General features: G+C 44.0%; 2 protein-coding genes across 10 annotated transcripts in view; one reads left to right on the top strand and one right to left on the bottom strand.

Annotated features, from left to right (window-relative positions):
• AUNIP (aurora kinase A and ninein interacting protein) overlaps positions 1 to 13,829 on the top strand; it is a 53,616-nt gene extending 39,787 nt beyond the window's left edge. The window contains exons 1-5 of one of the 5 annotated variants that reach the window (XM_061597307.1): positions 4,236 to 4,340; positions 6,273 to 6,338; positions 7,692 to 7,829; positions 9,020 to 9,143; positions 12,436 to 13,829. In XM_061597307.1, the coding sequence (XP_061453291.1) occupies positions 7,737 to 7,829; positions 9,020 to 9,143; positions 12,436 to 13,346 (1,128 nt within the window). In that variant the 5' untranslated portion in view covers positions 4,236 to 4,340; positions 6,273 to 6,338; positions 7,692 to 7,736 and the 3' untranslated portion in view covers positions 13,347 to 13,829. Of the gene's footprint in view, positions 1 to 4,235; positions 4,341 to 6,272; positions 6,577 to 7,691; positions 7,830 to 9,019; positions 9,144 to 12,435 lie in introns of those variants that run through there. The other 4 variants (XM_061597306.1, XM_061597304.1, XM_061597308.1 and 1 more) reach the window with 4 other exon arrangements.
• A 2,137-nt stretch (positions 13,830 to 15,966) lies between these two features.
• Positions 15,967 to 17,059, bottom strand: part of MTFR1L (mitochondrial fission regulator 1 like) — a 28,280-nt gene continuing 27,187 nt past the window's right edge. For 4 of the 5 annotated variants that reach the window (XM_061597315.1, XM_061597316.1, XM_061597314.1 and 1 more), the window contains one exon: positions 15,967 to 16,362. In XM_061597315.1, the coding sequence (XP_061453299.1) occupies positions 16,257 to 16,362 (106 nt within the window). In that variant the 3' untranslated portion in view covers positions 15,967 to 16,256. The remainder of the gene's footprint in view (positions 16,363 to 17,059) is intronic. The other variant, XM_061597319.1, reaches the window with a different exon arrangement.

The following is a 17,059-nucleotide window of genomic DNA, read 5'->3' as shown; positions in this document are numbered from 1 at the left end:
GATTGGTGTTTGGGCCCCCCTTCTCCCCTTAGGCAATTTTTTTGCGGCTGCGCGCACTGCACATGCAGGTTTGCCATCAATCAAGATGGCGGCCGAGGTATCCCTAAGGGGCTGAAGCCCCTGCCGCCGTCTTGGTTGATGGCAGCAGTGTGTGCATGTAGCACGCATGCGTGCCATCAACCAAGATGGTGGCAGAGGCTTCAGCCCCTTAGGGAAACGTCAGCCGCCATATTGATTGATGGCAAACTGCAAAAAACAGCAGAGAAAAAGGTAAGTGAAGTGGGGGGATGGCACATGGGTCCCCAAGAGCTCCAGGCCCCTAGGCTTCAGCCTACTAAGCCTAATGGATAATTCGGCCCTGATTATTCCAAGGGTGGTTGTACCAAAGATTTGCATAAAGGCATTGTAACATTGGCAGTTTTCTTTTTTGCTCTCTTTCCTAATATGGCCACACACACAGAATGTAGAGGAAATTTAAAATTCTGTTTTCTCTACAGCTTTGGAAACCCAATCAAACATGGAGATCAATGACAGTGCAATTCTATGCATGCTTACTCAGAAGCAAGTCCAACTGAGTTCAAGGGACTGAGTCCTAAGTAAATGGCTGCAATCCTGCTCGATATCCTGGAAGTAAGCTCAGTTGGGACTTAGGCTTCAGTCCTAACCCCACTTACTTGAGAGTAAGGCCCATGGAATTCAGTTAGACTAACTTCTGAGTAGATATGTAGGGTTTATATATATATATATATATATATACACACACACACATACACTTTGGACACATCATGAGAAGACATGATTCACTAGAGAAGACAATAATGTTGGGAAAAACAGAAGGGAGTAGAAAAAGAGGAAGACCAAACAAGAGATGGATTGATCCCATAAAGGAAGCCACAGACCTGAACGTGCAAGATCTGAACAGGGTGGTTCATTACAGATGCTCTTGGAGGTCACTGATTCATAGGGTCACCATAAGTCGTAATCACATAACAACAACATATATATATATATGAAAGTAATTGTGATTAACCAAACAGAGGTTTTTATTGTATTAACAAAACGTTTCAGCTTCCGACTTCATCAGCTGCTAACATACAAATGCTGTTACCAAGGTGGCAGTTATAGAGCTTTGAGGATGGAATGCTCAGAGGGGCTTCACTTGGAGAAGCTAAGTAGTGGTGGTACTGTCCTCTAGGTTCAGGCCATGTGGTGCCAATGTGTCCAGAGCAGCCTTTTCCAACCAGTGTGCCTCCAGATGTTGTTGAACCACAACTCCCATCAGCCTCAGCCAGCATTGCCAATGGCCAGGAAAGATGGGAGTTATGGTCCAACAACATCTGGAGGCACACTGGTTGGGAAAGGCTGGTCCAGAGAGTGAATCCAAAAGTTCTCCTTTTTAGTCAATGCTGCTGGATCTGTTGGCATCTCTATCGCTGTTATAGAAAAGTCTAACCGGCTGTGACCATCCATGTTGAAATGTTTTGCAACTGGTTGCTCTGCTTTTTTTGTTAAGATTGCTGATTTGTGGTTTCTAAAGCGTGTGCTTAGGTCAGTTGTGGTTTTTCCTACGTATTGGATATGACATCCTGGTCTTTTGCATTCGATGACATAAATTATATTGCAGGACCTGCAGGTGATGTTCTGTTTGATGGAATAGGTCCTGCCTATCCTAGTGTTTGTAAAAGTAGCTGTCTCCCTGAGGTACACAGAGGTGATATAGCATTTGGAGTGGCAAGGATGAGACCCAGGATTGGTGATAGGTGGCTTAAGCACAGCTCTCACCAACAGTCTGCGCAAATTTGGAGGCTGGTGAAATGCTACAACAGGAGGCCTGCTGATGGCTCTAGCAAGATGTTCAGAGTTTGCTCAGTGATAGTTAGGAGATACTGGTTGGAAATATACCACAAATGGAATCCATTGCTCTCTGCTCTTTGACACCTCAGTATGATGGAAGAGGTTTTCTCTGGACAGAATGGAGGCTTGGTGGATGTTGCAATCGCTAATATGTGGAGGATATCCTCTTAAAAGAAGGTGTTCTTTAAGTTCACTGATCCTTCTCTGGTATATATCTTCAGTGTTGCAAATAAGTTTGATTCTCAGAGCTAAGCTACACACAATGTTTTTCTTTATATGCTTAGGATGGCAGGATTTCCAGTTTAAATAGGTGTGGGCATCATTGGGTTTGCTGTAGAGATCAGTGGCTATTTTGTTGTTTTCAGTGGTGAGAAGGACATCCAGAAAAGGGATGTGTGGATTGTCATTTGTACTATTAAATATAAACTTAATAGATGGATGGAAAGAGTTGATGTAATTTTTAAATTGTTCTAAACTCTCTTTACCATTTGTCCAGACCATAAAGATGTCATCAGTGTATCGCCACCATATAAGTGGTTGATGGCCTTTTTGAGGATCTCCTGTTCTAGTTTACCCATAAAGAGATTTGCATATGATGGAGCTATGCGAGTCCTCATAGCTGTGCTTTGTGTGTGTGTGTGTGTGTGTGTGTGTGTGTATATATATATATGTATGTATATGTATATATATATATATATATATATATGTATGTATATGTATATATATATATATATATATATGTATGTATGTATATGTATATATATATATATATATATATATATATATATATGTATGTATATATATATATATATATGTATGTATGTATGTATGTATATATATATATATGTATGTGTATATATGTATATATATATATATATATATATAAAAGTATATGTACTGCCCTCTTCCGAAACAAGAGAACACATTTAAAAACAAGACAAAACCATAATTAAAATGACTGGCTGTAATTGGAGTGCACATGCATTAACACAAACACATTCTTAAAATCACTTTTATTTGTTCTGGGGTTGGACCAGCCTTAGATCTGGCTGTATTCAAACATCCAAGGAAATTGGAAGCTGTTTGTTCCAAAAGAAAAGAAGGGAAGCTGTATGTTCCTTTTCCACAGTAGCCTTTGGCGGTGAAACCTAAAACCCGCACAGCACCTAACAGAGCCTTCTTGGAATGTCTGCTGCCTGCTGCCACATTCCATCCTTAAGACTGTGGCCAGAGGCAAACTCCATGGATTCATCTTCAGCCCCCCTTTCCCCCCCTCGCCCCCCTTTGCTGTGTTTACTTGAAAACTTGCTTGTTCACACATTACGCTGAACCACAGGTACACACTGTCTGTACACATGTACAAGACCAAGCCATTGTGTAAAAGGCTGAACACATGTCAATTTTACAGCACATCTATTTTGCAGGGTACACACATGCTATACACTGGTTGAACACTACATGTGAATAGCATAGGAGCGTACAGCTGAACTATATGTGTGCAGATTGTACACTCGTTAAATGTAATGTGTGAATACCCCTTGTTTATAATATTTGGGTTGGCCTGATGCAGTTATTTCCCTGATACGAACTGTTGAATTGGACCAGCACTGCTGCCTTTATTTTTTATGTGATTACTTTTGATTACAGAGCCAGTTTCTTATTTTTCAGGTTCTACTGCTAATCAGTCAAGATCAGGGGGAGAGAGAGCATTGGGGTCAGTGCTAGTCCTACTCAAGAGTAGACTCACTGAAGCGAATGGACATGGATGTAATTTAGATTAATTTCAATCAGTCTATTGAGCAGGAGCATTCATAAGAGAGAGCCAGTGTAGTGTAATGGTTAGAGTATTGGACTGGGACCTGGAAGCCAAGGGTTCAAATTCCTATTCAGCCATGAAGGTCAGTGACTGTGGACCAGTCACTGTCTCTCTGCCTAACCTACCTCCCAGGGTTGTTGTGAGGATAACATTGGGAGGGGGTGAACCATGTTTGGAGGACAAAGTGGGACACACGTGTATTAGTAAATAATAAATAAATAATTGCTTTTAAGCTGGGAGCAATGTAATCCCAGTTATTACATGTTACATTTGCCTTCACCTGAAGACCCCTTGAATTAGACGGGACTTTCTTGCAAAGTTAACATGTGGAGGGGGGCTATATGTATTTGAGTAGGGGGGAGAGACGGCTGTTTTCATCCACGATCTCTGCCCCCTTTTGCCCCGGCCCCTGGATGCAAAGTAGCGCCGATCGTTGCAATAAAAAAAATAAATAAAAATGCTCCTAGGAGCAGCTAGAAGAACAAAGAGAAAGAGGTGGGGGGAGCCGAGGGAGGGGAACGGAGGGAGGAAGAAAACCGGGGCGTGGCGAGTCGGCTTCTTTCCCTGCTATTGGACATTTACTTGGATGAAGGGTGTGGCCTGAGGCGCGGGAAAGTTGAATCCTGGGAATCGCTTTGCAGCTTTGCTGGCGACAAGGTTGAGCTGATGCGTAAGTATGCCGTATGCTAGAGGGAGATCTTTAGCTAGCTGTTAATCTAATACTGGCTGTAACAATACTAATAATGATGCTACGTTATAATATGGTTTAATATAGAGAGGCAGTGTGGTGTAGTGGTTGGAGAGCCGGGCTAGGCTTAGGAGGCCAGTCCCCACGCGGTCGTGAAGTTCTCAGTGGGGGCAAGAACATGGAGAAGTCATTCTCTCCGAGCCTTTCCTCTCCTCCCCACTTCTGGGGTTGTTGTGAGGACGAAATGGGGAGAAGGGAACTTTGGTTAAAAGAGAGAGAGAGTGATATAATTTAATCACAGCATGCTTCTGAAAACCAGATGCCGGAAGCCTCAGGAGGGGAGAGTGTTCTTGCACTCGGGTCCTGCTTGCGGGCTTCCCCCAGGCACCTGGTTGGCCACTGTGAGAACAGGATGCTGGACTAGATGGCCACTGGCCTGATCCAGCAGGCTCTTCTTATGTTCTTATGTTCTTATGTTCTTAATCTACAAGTGGGACTAACAACAAAATGTTGCAGCATAGAGGGCTCCTGGTCAGCCAGCCATGCTCTTTATCAGGAAGCATTCTGTGCCGACCATGCTCAGTCTCCATGGGCCCATTTTTGGCTTTTCCTTCCTAAAATGCTTTTTTGGGGATGGGGGGTACTTCGGCAAACCTCTGGGTTCCCTTCAGTCTTCTGACACCTCCCTTTTGTGCGCAGTTTTGGCTACATAAGGATCCACACTCGGAGAATACGTTTGCTGAATCCTTTCCCGTCCTTCAAAGGGGGGAGGCTAACAGCAACTGAAGCATAGAAACCAACTAAAAGTTAAACCCGAGACTGGGAACTACAGACATGAACAGCAACTGAGGTAGCTGAGAGATCTGCAGCTTGTGGGGGGGATGGCCGTTCCATCATCTGCATCCCCCCATAAGAGAGCGGAAGGGCTGGAAGCGCAGGCATTTGGGGGGGGGCACTGCTGAAGTTTACATGGCTCAGCTGAAATAGCAGGGATAACCAACCTTTAGGCCCCGGTTACATTTGGATTTTTGAGTGGCTGCTGTGGGGGCCACCCGTTCTGGTCACTTTTCTCTCCCCTCCCCATGCCCACAGAAAGAGAGAATGCACAATACACGCTTTGCTTTTCCAATGGATCGGGGTCAAAGTCAGATCTAGGAGAATCAATCTCAGCCTTGAAAAGCACATAGAGCTGAAATAGGAAGTGGGAAAGAGTGTCATTCTTCCAACTTCCTCCTGAAGCTCTGTACTCTTCAAGGGAGAAGAGGGCATCTCCCTCATAGCCAAGGGGGAGTGAGAATGTGCGTGGGGGGAGGGGGCTCAGAGGTTTTGCAGGCACCAGGAGGAGACCTCTTTCCCATGGGCACCATGCTGGCAACCCCTGGAATACAGGGAGGGGTGCAGGGTGAATATAGATGTTTCTTTGCCCCTCCCTCCCCAAGAAGTTCTGCTTGCAGAGGGTTGGAGCCCCCTGCTTCCAGATGTTTTGAGTGAGAGTGGCTGCATCTTCTTTATCCCACCCTCTTTAAAAAGGGTTGTATTCTGGTGATTTTTGCATCCCTTGCTAACCTCAGCTCATTCTCAGCTTTAGCCTTCCTGACGCCATCCCTGCAATTCTGTGCTACCTGTCTATCCTCTTCCTTTGTGGCTTCTACAAAAGAGTTTCTGGAATGTTGGAGAATGCTTTTATTTTGACTTGATGTCTCCTTTATTTGATACTCCATTTATAATAATCAAAGGTTCCTATTCTGGTGCTAGAATGAGGGGCAGAGACTCCTGTAGCTTGTTCACATACCAGTTGCGTTTTAACCATGGCGACTCTGAAGTTAAGCCCCATTTGATTTCAAGGGCACATCCAAGTAATTTTGTTTGGGACTGGCACCTTAAACAAGATGTTCTTGCTTGGTTTTCTTGCAGATTTCCTCTTTTTTTAGCTGTTTGCAGAAGAGGGAATTCTCTGTGGGTGCAGCTTTTGCAATAGAGGTGAGAAAATTTCCCCATCTTTGGCTTGGGACCCCTGTACTTCAAGGATTGCCTGCTCCCTGTCTGAACCTACTCAGACTATACAATCATCACCAGAGATCCTTCTCTAAGGGAAGTGTGGAGGCTGGCAACGAGAGAACAGGCCTTTTCAGTGGTCTCTCTCCCCCCCCCCCGATTATGGAATTCACTTCCCAGGGAGGCTCTCCTGGTGCCAACCATATCAGCTTCTAGGAACCAGGTAAAGACATTCATATTCTCTCAGGCATTTGGATCTTGATGTGGTTTGATTTTCTAGCCTATTCTGGGTGTTCACCTTTTGTTTGGGGAAGCATATTTTCCTTGTTATGAAATGTTTGTGGATGAATCCTTTTAGTATTATGTATGATTTTATTGTGTTGGCTATTTTATTTTATTGCATTTGTTGTAAGCTGTTTTGACGCTTTTTGTAAGAAGTGAAGAATAAATTAAATTTCCGTTCTGCCGCCACAACAGGACATGGTCTTCAGACCTATATGTACAGGGCTTACTTAAAGGGGTTTTGAGGGCTGAGTGATTTGTGAGATTTGCAGGGGAGCGTTCTGAAGTGTGAATATTCTTTGGAACTCAATTTTGAGATATCTGATGTCTTGTTGGTAGCAGAGTCGTGGTGGTGGAGTGATTAGATTGACTGAATAGATCAGGGAGACCTGGATTTCAAATCCCCACTCAGCCATGAAGTTTGCATAGGCCACTTGCTCTCTCGGCCTAATCTACCTCACAGGGTTGTTATGAGGATAAAGTGGGGAGGATTGTGTACTCTGTCTGGAGCTCCTTGCATATTGCCAGTCAAGTTGCATCCAACCAGCCACTGAGATAGGTGTGAAAGCAAATTGGTGATGAATCCTAGGTGGATGAGATCTGTGGTACTGAAGTGTTCAAACAGTAATAAAAAGGGTATTGGGGTTTTCCTTGCCCATTATAGCCCTGAAGCCGCTGGGATAGGTACGTTGGGACATTCAGCGTACATGCATATAAAAAGAAAGTTTATCATCAATGCAGTTAGCAAGATGGAAATGTAAGAAATTCCTGCACAGATGTAATTCTAACTGTAACTGTATTTTCATTGAAAGTTGTCATTGTTGCTTTTTAATAATGTTATTACCTTGTTATTTAATTTTTGTAAATTGTACTGTTTTTATTGATATGTATTTCTATATTTTTTGTAAGCTACCTTGAGGGCCTTTTGGCCAAAAGGCGGGATAGAAATAAACCATAACAACAACAACAATTCTTCAAAGGACTTTTTGACACTTTGTTTGCAGCCACAGAAACTAGTATAGCTTTGTATGCATTTCTCCACTCTCTCTCTTACAGTTGCAGGAAGAACCACATCATCTCAACACAGAAGACAAACTGCTGATGAAACAGAAGGCCAAAAGCCCTGCTGAGAAGCAGCAGGAGTCTTGCGGCATCTGGCTGGATACTTCAGCCCTCAAAAGACACAAAATACAGGTAATGGAGGAACAAGGCTGGAAAAATGTTTTTAAAACTCCACATTTTTAGGTGCCAGATCTGCATAACGCGGATAAAATTGCATCATTCTTGGGTGCTAGTGGAGAATTTCTAGGTGCCTGGACTTCTGTTCCTGTAGATTGGTATCATTCCAAAGACCCTGCAATTGTGCACTATCGCAAGCCTAAACACAAAGCTCCTTGCCCTGGGCTCTTACTGTTCACCTTGAATTACTCATGAGTGATGAGGATTGGGGGGGGGGACAGGTGGGTATAAGTTTGTTTCTCCATGGAACTTGACTCTGGCATGGGCTCCTTCAGAGCACCCAAAGCATGCATGGTATCCAGTGCACCTCAAGGGAGGACACATGCCGATTCTTTATCTGTGCATATGACAAATGCGGGAGATCTTGGGCTGTTTGGAAGTAGGTGCAAGAGACAATCCACATTAGCTCACCTTTTGTGTGGGAGCTCTACCTTACAAGCTATGAACTTAGAGCAGGAACGGGTACTGGCGACTAAGCTTCATAGCAGAGCACGTACTTTGGACAGGGAACCTGTGGCTCACCAGATGTTGGATTCCAGCTCCCATGAGCCTCAGGCAGAGAGGTCAGGATTGTCACTGAATTGCTGATGGGGAAACTGCAGAAGAGAGCAGAATGACTTGCTAAAGACACGTAGAGGGAAACTGGGTCGAACGCAGCTCTCGTGGCCATTCTTATATGCCTACTGTGCACCTCTCTCCCCTTGCTAGCCATGGCCCACACCACCTAGAACTTGTGGGCATCCCTAAATGTTGCAAGAGTCAAGAAGGTAAAACACACAGCACAGTTAAATTATAAAATTCACTCCCACAATGCCGGCCACCAGCTTGGATGGCTGTAAAAGAGGATGAGACAAGTACATGGAGGATGAGGCTAAGATAAGGACTTAAGAAGAGCCCTGCAGGATCAGGCCAATGGCCCATCTAATTCAGCGTCCTGTTCTTACAGTGGCCAACCAGATGCCTTTTTTGGGAAGCCTGTAAGCAGGACCTGAGCGCCACAGCAATTCTCCCCTCTTGCAGTTTACGGCAACTGCCATTTGGCAGCATACTGCTTCCAACAGGGATTAAGTGGCATGTGGAGCAGGCTGGGAAGGCCTGCATGGTGATGGGCGAATTCTGACCCGGTATTTTCCTTGCTCACTTAGACCGTCATAGCGAAGCCAGCGTTAATACTGAACCAGCTCTCCCGTTGTCCTCTTCCAACAAGAGCACCTCTTCCATGCATGAAACAAACCACAATTTCTGCCTTCTTCAGCACACAACAAGCAGGTATGTTTGTTTTCGTCCCATCCCCCCCCCCCAACAGAGGGCGACCGTCAACTATTCTGGTCATAGGAGGAAGCCAAGCAGTTGCAAGTTGGACTTCTGGAGAGCAGCTGTGATGCTTGAAATGCTAGTCCAGGGCTGGGGAACCTGTGTGCCACCCAGATGTTGCTGGGCTACAGCTTCAAACACCCCTGACTGTTGCCTCCCTGCAGGGGCTGATGGGAGTGGGCAGTCCCGACAGTATCTGGAGGGTCACCCTCTGTTGTCACACTAGAACTTGTGGACCTCCAGTGAAGCTGGATGTCGGAGGGTTCAGGATTGGCAAAAGAAAGGGCTTCTTCATGCTGCTCGTAGTTAAACGATGGAATTTGCTCCCGCAGGAGGCAGTAATGGCCACCACTGTGGATGGCTTTAAAAGAGGGTTAGACAATTTCATGCAAGACAAGGCTGTCAGTGGCTACTATGCTGCAATAACTATGCTCTCCCTCCAAGGTTGGAGGCAGTTGCTGGAAACTGCAGGAGGACAGAGTGCTGTGGCGCTTGGGTCCTGCTTGTTGGCTTCCCACAGGCATCTGCTTGGCCACTGTGAGAACAGGATGTTGGACTAGATGGACCACTGGCCTGATCCAGCAGGCTCTTCTAATGTTCTTATGCTACGGGTTCCCTGCTCTACTCTGTTCTTAGAATAGTCTGCAGCCCTACTTGTGTGGGCTATAAGTGCATCTAGCAGGCCTGCACTTCAAGCTCTGCCTCATATTGCATCTGTCCTCTCCCTCCCCACCCAATAAGCACATGTTGCTTGCAGTTGTGTGAGCTCAAAGCATGAGCCACCCACTCATAACTAGCAGGTATGTGCAACTAGGACACTCAAATACTCAGTTCTCCCAACTGTGCAGAACCCCTTCGTGTCAGAAGGAGCTCACACATGGGGCTTCCTGCTTACAGCTGCCTTCAATACATACTTATTGGTTGTATTCTACTCCCCCCCCCCCCAAAAAAAAATCCCTTCGTGTTACTGCATTGAGGCTGGTTGGGAGACTTCTGTGTTCCATTCAGACACTTTTATTGTTACACAACTATGAAGCTCTTGTTCACTGAATAGAAAGTATAAATCTGCCTTAGCCACTTCGGTGCCCTGCACATGTTTTGGACTACATCTCCCATCAGCTCCAACCAGCCATGTTGTTAATGTAATCCAAAATATCTGCAGAGTGGCTCAAATGCTTAAGGTACATCATCTCCCAAAACAGTAATACTCCAAAAAGTAAAATACTGCGTTTAAAAACTTACTCAAACATTTGCAGTTCTTTGCATGAGAGGATTTATTATTTCACACTTCCATTGTGAAAACACTATACAAAATAATACAATGTTCTTGGAAAAAAAGCTTAACTTCTCCACACTGTCTGACTGCCCTTACGAGGGTGTGGAGAGGAGGTAGCAACCCCTGCTTTACAGCTAGCTCCAAATCATTTGAAAAACAGCGAGGAACTGGAGGCAGATGGGAAAAGGTAATTCAGGAGAGCAGCAAAGAGTGACCTACCTTTGCTTTCACATCATTTTTCTCAAAGAGAACAGACCAGCTGTTTGTTGCTTGCTGCTCTTAACCCCATGGAAGGATTAAGAATGGCAAGCTGCAGAGCTTTTGGAGGAAGCAGGCTTCGGTCTGCTGGTGGCTTAAACTTACAGAATTCCCAACCTTTAGGTCCCCAGATGTAGTTGGACTGCAACTCCCATGAGCCCCAGCCAGCATGGCCAATGGTCAGGAATGATGGAAATTGTAGTCCAGTAACATACGGGGACCTAAAGGTTGGGAAAGGCTGACTAAAGTAAGGATTAACCTGCTGCCAGATATCCAGAACTGTGCAGCATCCAAAATAACTGCAGGGTGGTAAAGGCTGTTCTCAGTGTTGCTTAAGCAGTCCTTCTGTTAGGCAGAACAATGATCAATTTTACTACCCTCATATTGCAGATTGTGTGTGTGAGGGGAGACAGAAAAGTGACTTACTTTGGGCCACTAGAATGAGCTTAGGAGAGAACTAACATTTGAACCAGGGCCATTCCTGCTTGCACCTTTGGCCATTCATTCTGCAACACCACTTCTCTCTCTCCTGCCTTTTTCAAGGATCACTATAAAACCTAACAAAGAAGGAACAAAGACCTTGCATGCAACAATCCTTTACTTCCAGGATACAAACCTGCAAATGAGGGACAGTCTGTGTCAACACTTCTAACATTACTTTTATCAGTTATCAAGAGTGGCTCTTGTATCACCTGTAGTAGTATTTCCCAAACTTATGTTTCTCAACTAAAATGTAATGAACCCATTTCCTTGCATACCCAGCAAATGTTTAACATTTCATGTAAGAGCCAGTTGCCTGCAGCAGAGTCGAAGTGTAAGGCTGCTGCATAAGTTATTGTTGTGGGCCTAATTAGTAGCAGAACTCATTTAGAAAGGTACCATGTAGTTTTCTCTGGGAGGATGGGCAATTCTTCTGAGACTTTGTGACAGTTGTGATTGAATATTCACCCACTGCAGAGGTAGAACTACCAGTCCCCAGGGGAGTATTACCAACCTATCCAGAATTTGAGTGCTATGTCATACAAGATGCAGCAGGCAATCTCTCCTGTTAGAGGATACTTTGGGCTTCCAGAAGTGTTTTTTGTTTTTTTGTTTTTACTTAGGGCACAATCCAACTTGTATTTGTGCCAGGCTGGGGGGAGCTGGATGTGGTGGACTGCTGGCTGAGCCAGTAGGCTCGTGGCACTGCTGGGCTCTGCTGGCAGAAGCCCTTGTCCCGGCTGAGCTGCAATGCTACTGGAATCCTGCTGGGGAAGCCCAGCCCACTGGACAGCCCCAAAATGGGGCATTCTGGGAGTGTGGCAGAGGAGGAGCCAAAGGGGTCTTCCGTTGCATCCTCCTCACGGTCAGGGTAAGAGTAAAATTATTTCAATGTTGGTCAATGGGGAGTGCTTAGTCCCTGGTCAGGGTATTGGCAGGAGCTGGCTTCTTTTCTGGCTGCCGACTGAATCTGCATTGAGCCAGTCCAGCAGCTCCTGAACAGGGAGTAGATGCTGCAGAGCTTTCTGCCGGGCCCCGCTCCATTGGCTTCCCCTGATTTGGACTGCTCTGTTAGTATGTCACACAGTATAGCTATTACTGTAATTATATTGAAAGTTGCCCACAGTAGGGGAAGACTGGTAATTTGAACTTTCCATTCCAGTATTGTGCTCAGTTTTTGTAAAGGGTGTGTTTCAGCTGCTTGGCTCAATTCAGCTTCAACTTCTTTTGTAGGGGGAAGAAATACCAGTCCAAACAAAAGGCCGTTGGCTGCCGCATCGAGCAGTGCCTCCAAGCTGAAAAGCCATGAATTGTCTGGGGTAGAAAGAGCCCTGTTGGCAGCCTCCCTGCTTCAGCCTAGAGTCATGCAAGAACACAAGCAACTACTGCAAGGTTTACACAGTTCCCCTTGTAATGCTGCACTTGCTGCAGCCCAGGCTAACAGCTCTGAAAGGAGAGACTCTGTTTCAGAAACAGAAAACCCTCTCTCGTCAGACTTCATTCAGCACCTAGAAGAGAAGAGGGAGCTTGACCACATAACTGTTTCTGATTCACCTGTGAGAGAGAAAAATGGTGGCTGGCAAACAGAAAAACGCACCATCTCATTTCTTCAGAGTGGCCAAAACCTGACAGTAGTTTCAAATAGAAAAACCAAAGGTCAAAGAAGACTGAGACATCCATCCTCTTGTGATAGGGCCCTCGTCGATTCCTCTGACTCTGAGAACATAAATCCTCAGTTCGAACGAAGTACAACCGGAGTGAAGCCTTTGAAGAGTTTCAACAAATCTGTTGCAGGGCTCTGTTCAAAAACCATCTGTAATTCTGATAAGAGGTCTGAAGATAGCCAGGTAGGTTTGGTCAGCCTCCCACTGTTTACTCAGGATTCTGAGGGTCACAAAGTCATTTCTCACCGCTTTTTTCATGAGCGAAGCAAAACGCCTATGCAAAAGAAGCTTTGTGACAAAACGGACTCTGCAACAAGCTCTTCCTACAGTGACCGCTTTAGGGCTTGCTGCACTGCAGCGAGAGGGACCCACTTATCTCCAGGTGTGAGCATGTCTGTTCCTGCAGACAGTAGTGAGGAGTCATGTTATGACTTGTTATTCACACAGGATTCGGAAGGCAATAGAGTCATTAAACACTAACTCATAATTGCTCAGCGAGAGAAATGCCCTTAACGCCTAGTTTCAAAACAAACCGCTGCAGATATGAAAGTACACTGTGCATATTTGCTTATGGCTGTACAAAGCATTCTTATTCATTCTATGAGCTGATTTCTTTATAACTTGTGGGTTGTCTTAAAGAAATAATATAGTAAAGACTATTGTTAATGCTTCCAGAAGCTGAATGTTGTTATTGGCAAAATATGCAGCTGTGTCAGTAAGTGAATTCCACACAACATTATACAAGTCTTTCCATGTGCTCAGTTACACAATTGTTGCCTTGTGGGATAAGACTTGTGTTACCAATTCTTAAATTGTACCTCTCCCTCGACCCCTACTACCTACATTTCAGTTTTCTTTCCTAGCAAATGGAGGTAGAATTAAAGTTTAAGCTGTATTGGATCTAGTCTTGGAGTCTGTTGCTCTGTGTTTAAAAATAAATTGCTGCCACTTAAAAAAACCCAGGGTATTTGGATTGTCTGTATTATTGAAATTGAGCAGATCTTTAATGTTGCCAATTCGCATCTCATTGGTCACTACCTTAGTCAACAGTTTGTTTTTTACTTATCAGATTTTCTCTGGAAAAGAATATGGGTTGGTATGTTGAAGCCAGCAGCGTTGCATAGATGCTGAAAAAAAACCCTTGCATGTCTGAGGAGCACCAACCCCACAACACACACCAGCCTGCTGGAAGCACCCCTTATTCCTGGCTTGTAACTCACATAAGGGGGGTGGATTTTGGCTAAGTATATAAAGTAAGCTCTTTATACCAGAGCTGATGTGCAACGGGAGGGGGAGAGACATGCGAACGAGTGTGTGGCCCTGACACTTCTTCCTGGTTTATAAGCCACAATACACAAATCCTCAGAACAATCCCAAAACCAGGTCAGTGAGTTCTCTGAGCATGTTACCATCGTCAAAATTTATTAGACAAGTTAATTAGCAGTATGTTAATCCTGCTACAACTCAAGCCTGTGTAATCTTTTAGGAAGGCTGCTAACTTCTACAAAGTTAACAGGGTCCCGTTAAGACTAATGCATTAGTCCCAATATGAGCAAAAATCCTCTCTTCTCCCTTTCCCAACTGAAAGGATGTGACAGCAGTTCTGAATACAGCTGTTACTTCTAAAGGCCAGTGTCATACTTGGGAGCAGGGAGACCCGATTTTTAAATTTCATGAAGGAAGGTCAAGGAGCCACCCTTGGGCATTTAATTAGCTCTTAGTCTCATCCACCTGCAAGGTCCCTGTGAGAGAAAAATGCATAAAGGGAAAACCAGCTCTATGCTACACAGAAAACTGATGATGACATAACGCACTGCTTTGAGAAAATGAGATCTAGGCACAATATAATAATTGCTTATGTGATATCTATCATTGTTCTTCAAGGCAGAATTGACAGTAGGGCTGTATAACTACTCTGGCTGCATCCCAAGCTATGGGCCCATTTGGGTTGGTGCGGGATTCAGCAGGAGTGGTTGAGGCAGCAATTCAGCTATCAAAAGGGTAGTGGGTGTTGGGCAACTTGCCTGTGTCTCTCTGCATGTTTAATTAACCCCTAATTAAACATGGTAAAGGGCCCAGGTCAGCCCTGGATTGTCTCGGGCTGGATTTGGGGGTGGAGGGGACATGTATAGTCCTAATATACAAATGGCTGATATCTCCAGGGATTTACATACTGCCCTACCTTTAGAGACAAAATCCAATCATGCTACTTATTTCATAGTTGCTTTCTGTTCTTACCCCTTACTTCGGAGGAGCCAAATGTCACATAAGATGCATTTGAAAATAAATACAGATGTGCACCCCTATAAGAGAGGGGAATCTTGTGGCCCTCCACATGTTGGGCTCTGTTTCCCATCACCCCAGCCAACAGGGCCAATGGTCAAGGGTGATGGACTTGTAGTCCAGCGATAGCTGGAAGGCCAAATGTTCCCAGCCCTGTATAAATGTATTTGCTCATCAAAATACCATGCACACGAAAGAAGGTATTTGTCACCAAATTTCTTAAGAAAAGTTGCCTTTAACTACAGTTAAAAGTTAAATATTTTAAATACTAGGGTAAAGGACTACCAATTTTCATAGGAATGCACAGATAGCTACCAACCTTCTCTTCCACAGTCAACCTGTGAGGATGGATTCAGACAGACAGACACATGAAAACTCGTAGTACTTGTGGGGTAAAAATGGGAAGTCCATTTTTTTTTACACTGCCTAAGTTTTGCTCTTCTACAACTGTAGGTTTCCAAAAATACCTCTGGAGGTGACACTTGTTAAGCATGTAGTCACTTCCCTATCTGGTTACACGTGCTACATCGTGAGTTTTTAAAGCAGCTCCAAGTTATCTCCGGACCAAAAAGAAGAGAGCCAACCCAGTGCAGTAGCAGACCAGGCCTGCCCCCCTCTGCTTGTGTTGACAGCCAGTGCTGGAATATCTATCAACTTCATAAAGGTATTTGATCACGTTGAAAGTTAAACATGGGGAAAGACATCAGAAAACAAACATTTTTCAATAACTAAGTTTTAAAAAGATTCTACCTTTAACTGAACTTGGAAGGAATATATTTCAATCTTGGTAAGTTATCACAGGCTTCAGAACTGCAGCAAAATTATGAATAGATAATTTTTAATTTAACTCACCACTTTACTAACAACACTTCAGTTCAAAATGTGGAAAACCATTTACCTTTTTAAAAATCTCTCAGCTACAAGGAAAACAGCAAATTCAGTTTCACTTGGGTAGGAGTTGTGTCCCTCAACCCCACTGGACCAAAACACTCACAGAGGAAACTTAATCCCTAAAGGACATTTGATGTTCAAGGAAGGCAGCCACTGTGAAGAAAAAATCTTAGGAGCACAATAATTTGCTTGACAGGGTAATCAATGAGCATACTGTCAATTCTTTTTCATGTTTACATCTTCATCCTTCAAAGCAAATTTTCTTCTTAAAACCTCTGCTATAAGAACTGCAGGATCTTCCTCTTTCAGTAAAGTTCTGTTCCTAGACGGAAGATACAAGATGAAAAGTGTTAACAGGAGTGCAAACACATCTTACTGCCCCCACCCCCGAATTTCTACTGCTCTGTTCAACATGATTCTAAAAACTTTTCCTGACTAATGAGTTGTAGTTCAACTGCAGGTTTTTCAAAGGAGAGGGAATTCGTCCAAGTGATTATGAATCCTATATATCTGCAATTATGTAAACAGTATTAAGGGTGAAAACTTTTGGATAATATTTAAAAAATTACAGCAGGCTTTCAAGTTCAGGACCTATTTATATTTATTAAATTTATATCCCACCTTTCCTTAAAAAAAAAAAAAGCTCAGGGTGGCAAACATGTGATAAAAGAGGCGAGGTGCACTTGGCGCCAACACTTATCTTTTCGGCGCCAGGTCAAGACTTTCCTCTTCTCTCAGGCATTTTAGCATGTGTTTTAAATTGTGTTTATATTGTTGTAAATTTTAAAGTTGTGTTTAAATTGTTTTTAAAATATGTGTGTTAAATTGTATATTTGTTTTAATGTTTTTGATTGCTGTAAACCGCCCAGAGAGCTTCAGCTATGGGGTGGTATACAAGTGCAATCACTCAATCAATCAATACAACAAGCAGGGTCCCTATGTCTCTAGTATCCTATGAGACACCATTGGTCCAAATGGGAGCAATCTAATCCCTATGATAAGTAATGCTTTTCAGAGGT

Source organism: Rhineura floridana, chromosome 15 (genome assembly GCF_030035675.1).
Source record: "Rhineura floridana isolate rRhiFlo1 chromosome 15, rRhiFlo1.hap2, whole genome shotgun sequence".
NCBI classification, from domain to species: Eukaryota; Metazoa; Chordata; class Lepidosauria; order Squamata; family Rhineuridae; genus Rhineura; species Rhineura floridana.
The sequence above is the reverse complement of the archived record's forward strand: the minus strand, read 5'-3'. Positions and strand labels throughout refer to the sequence as shown.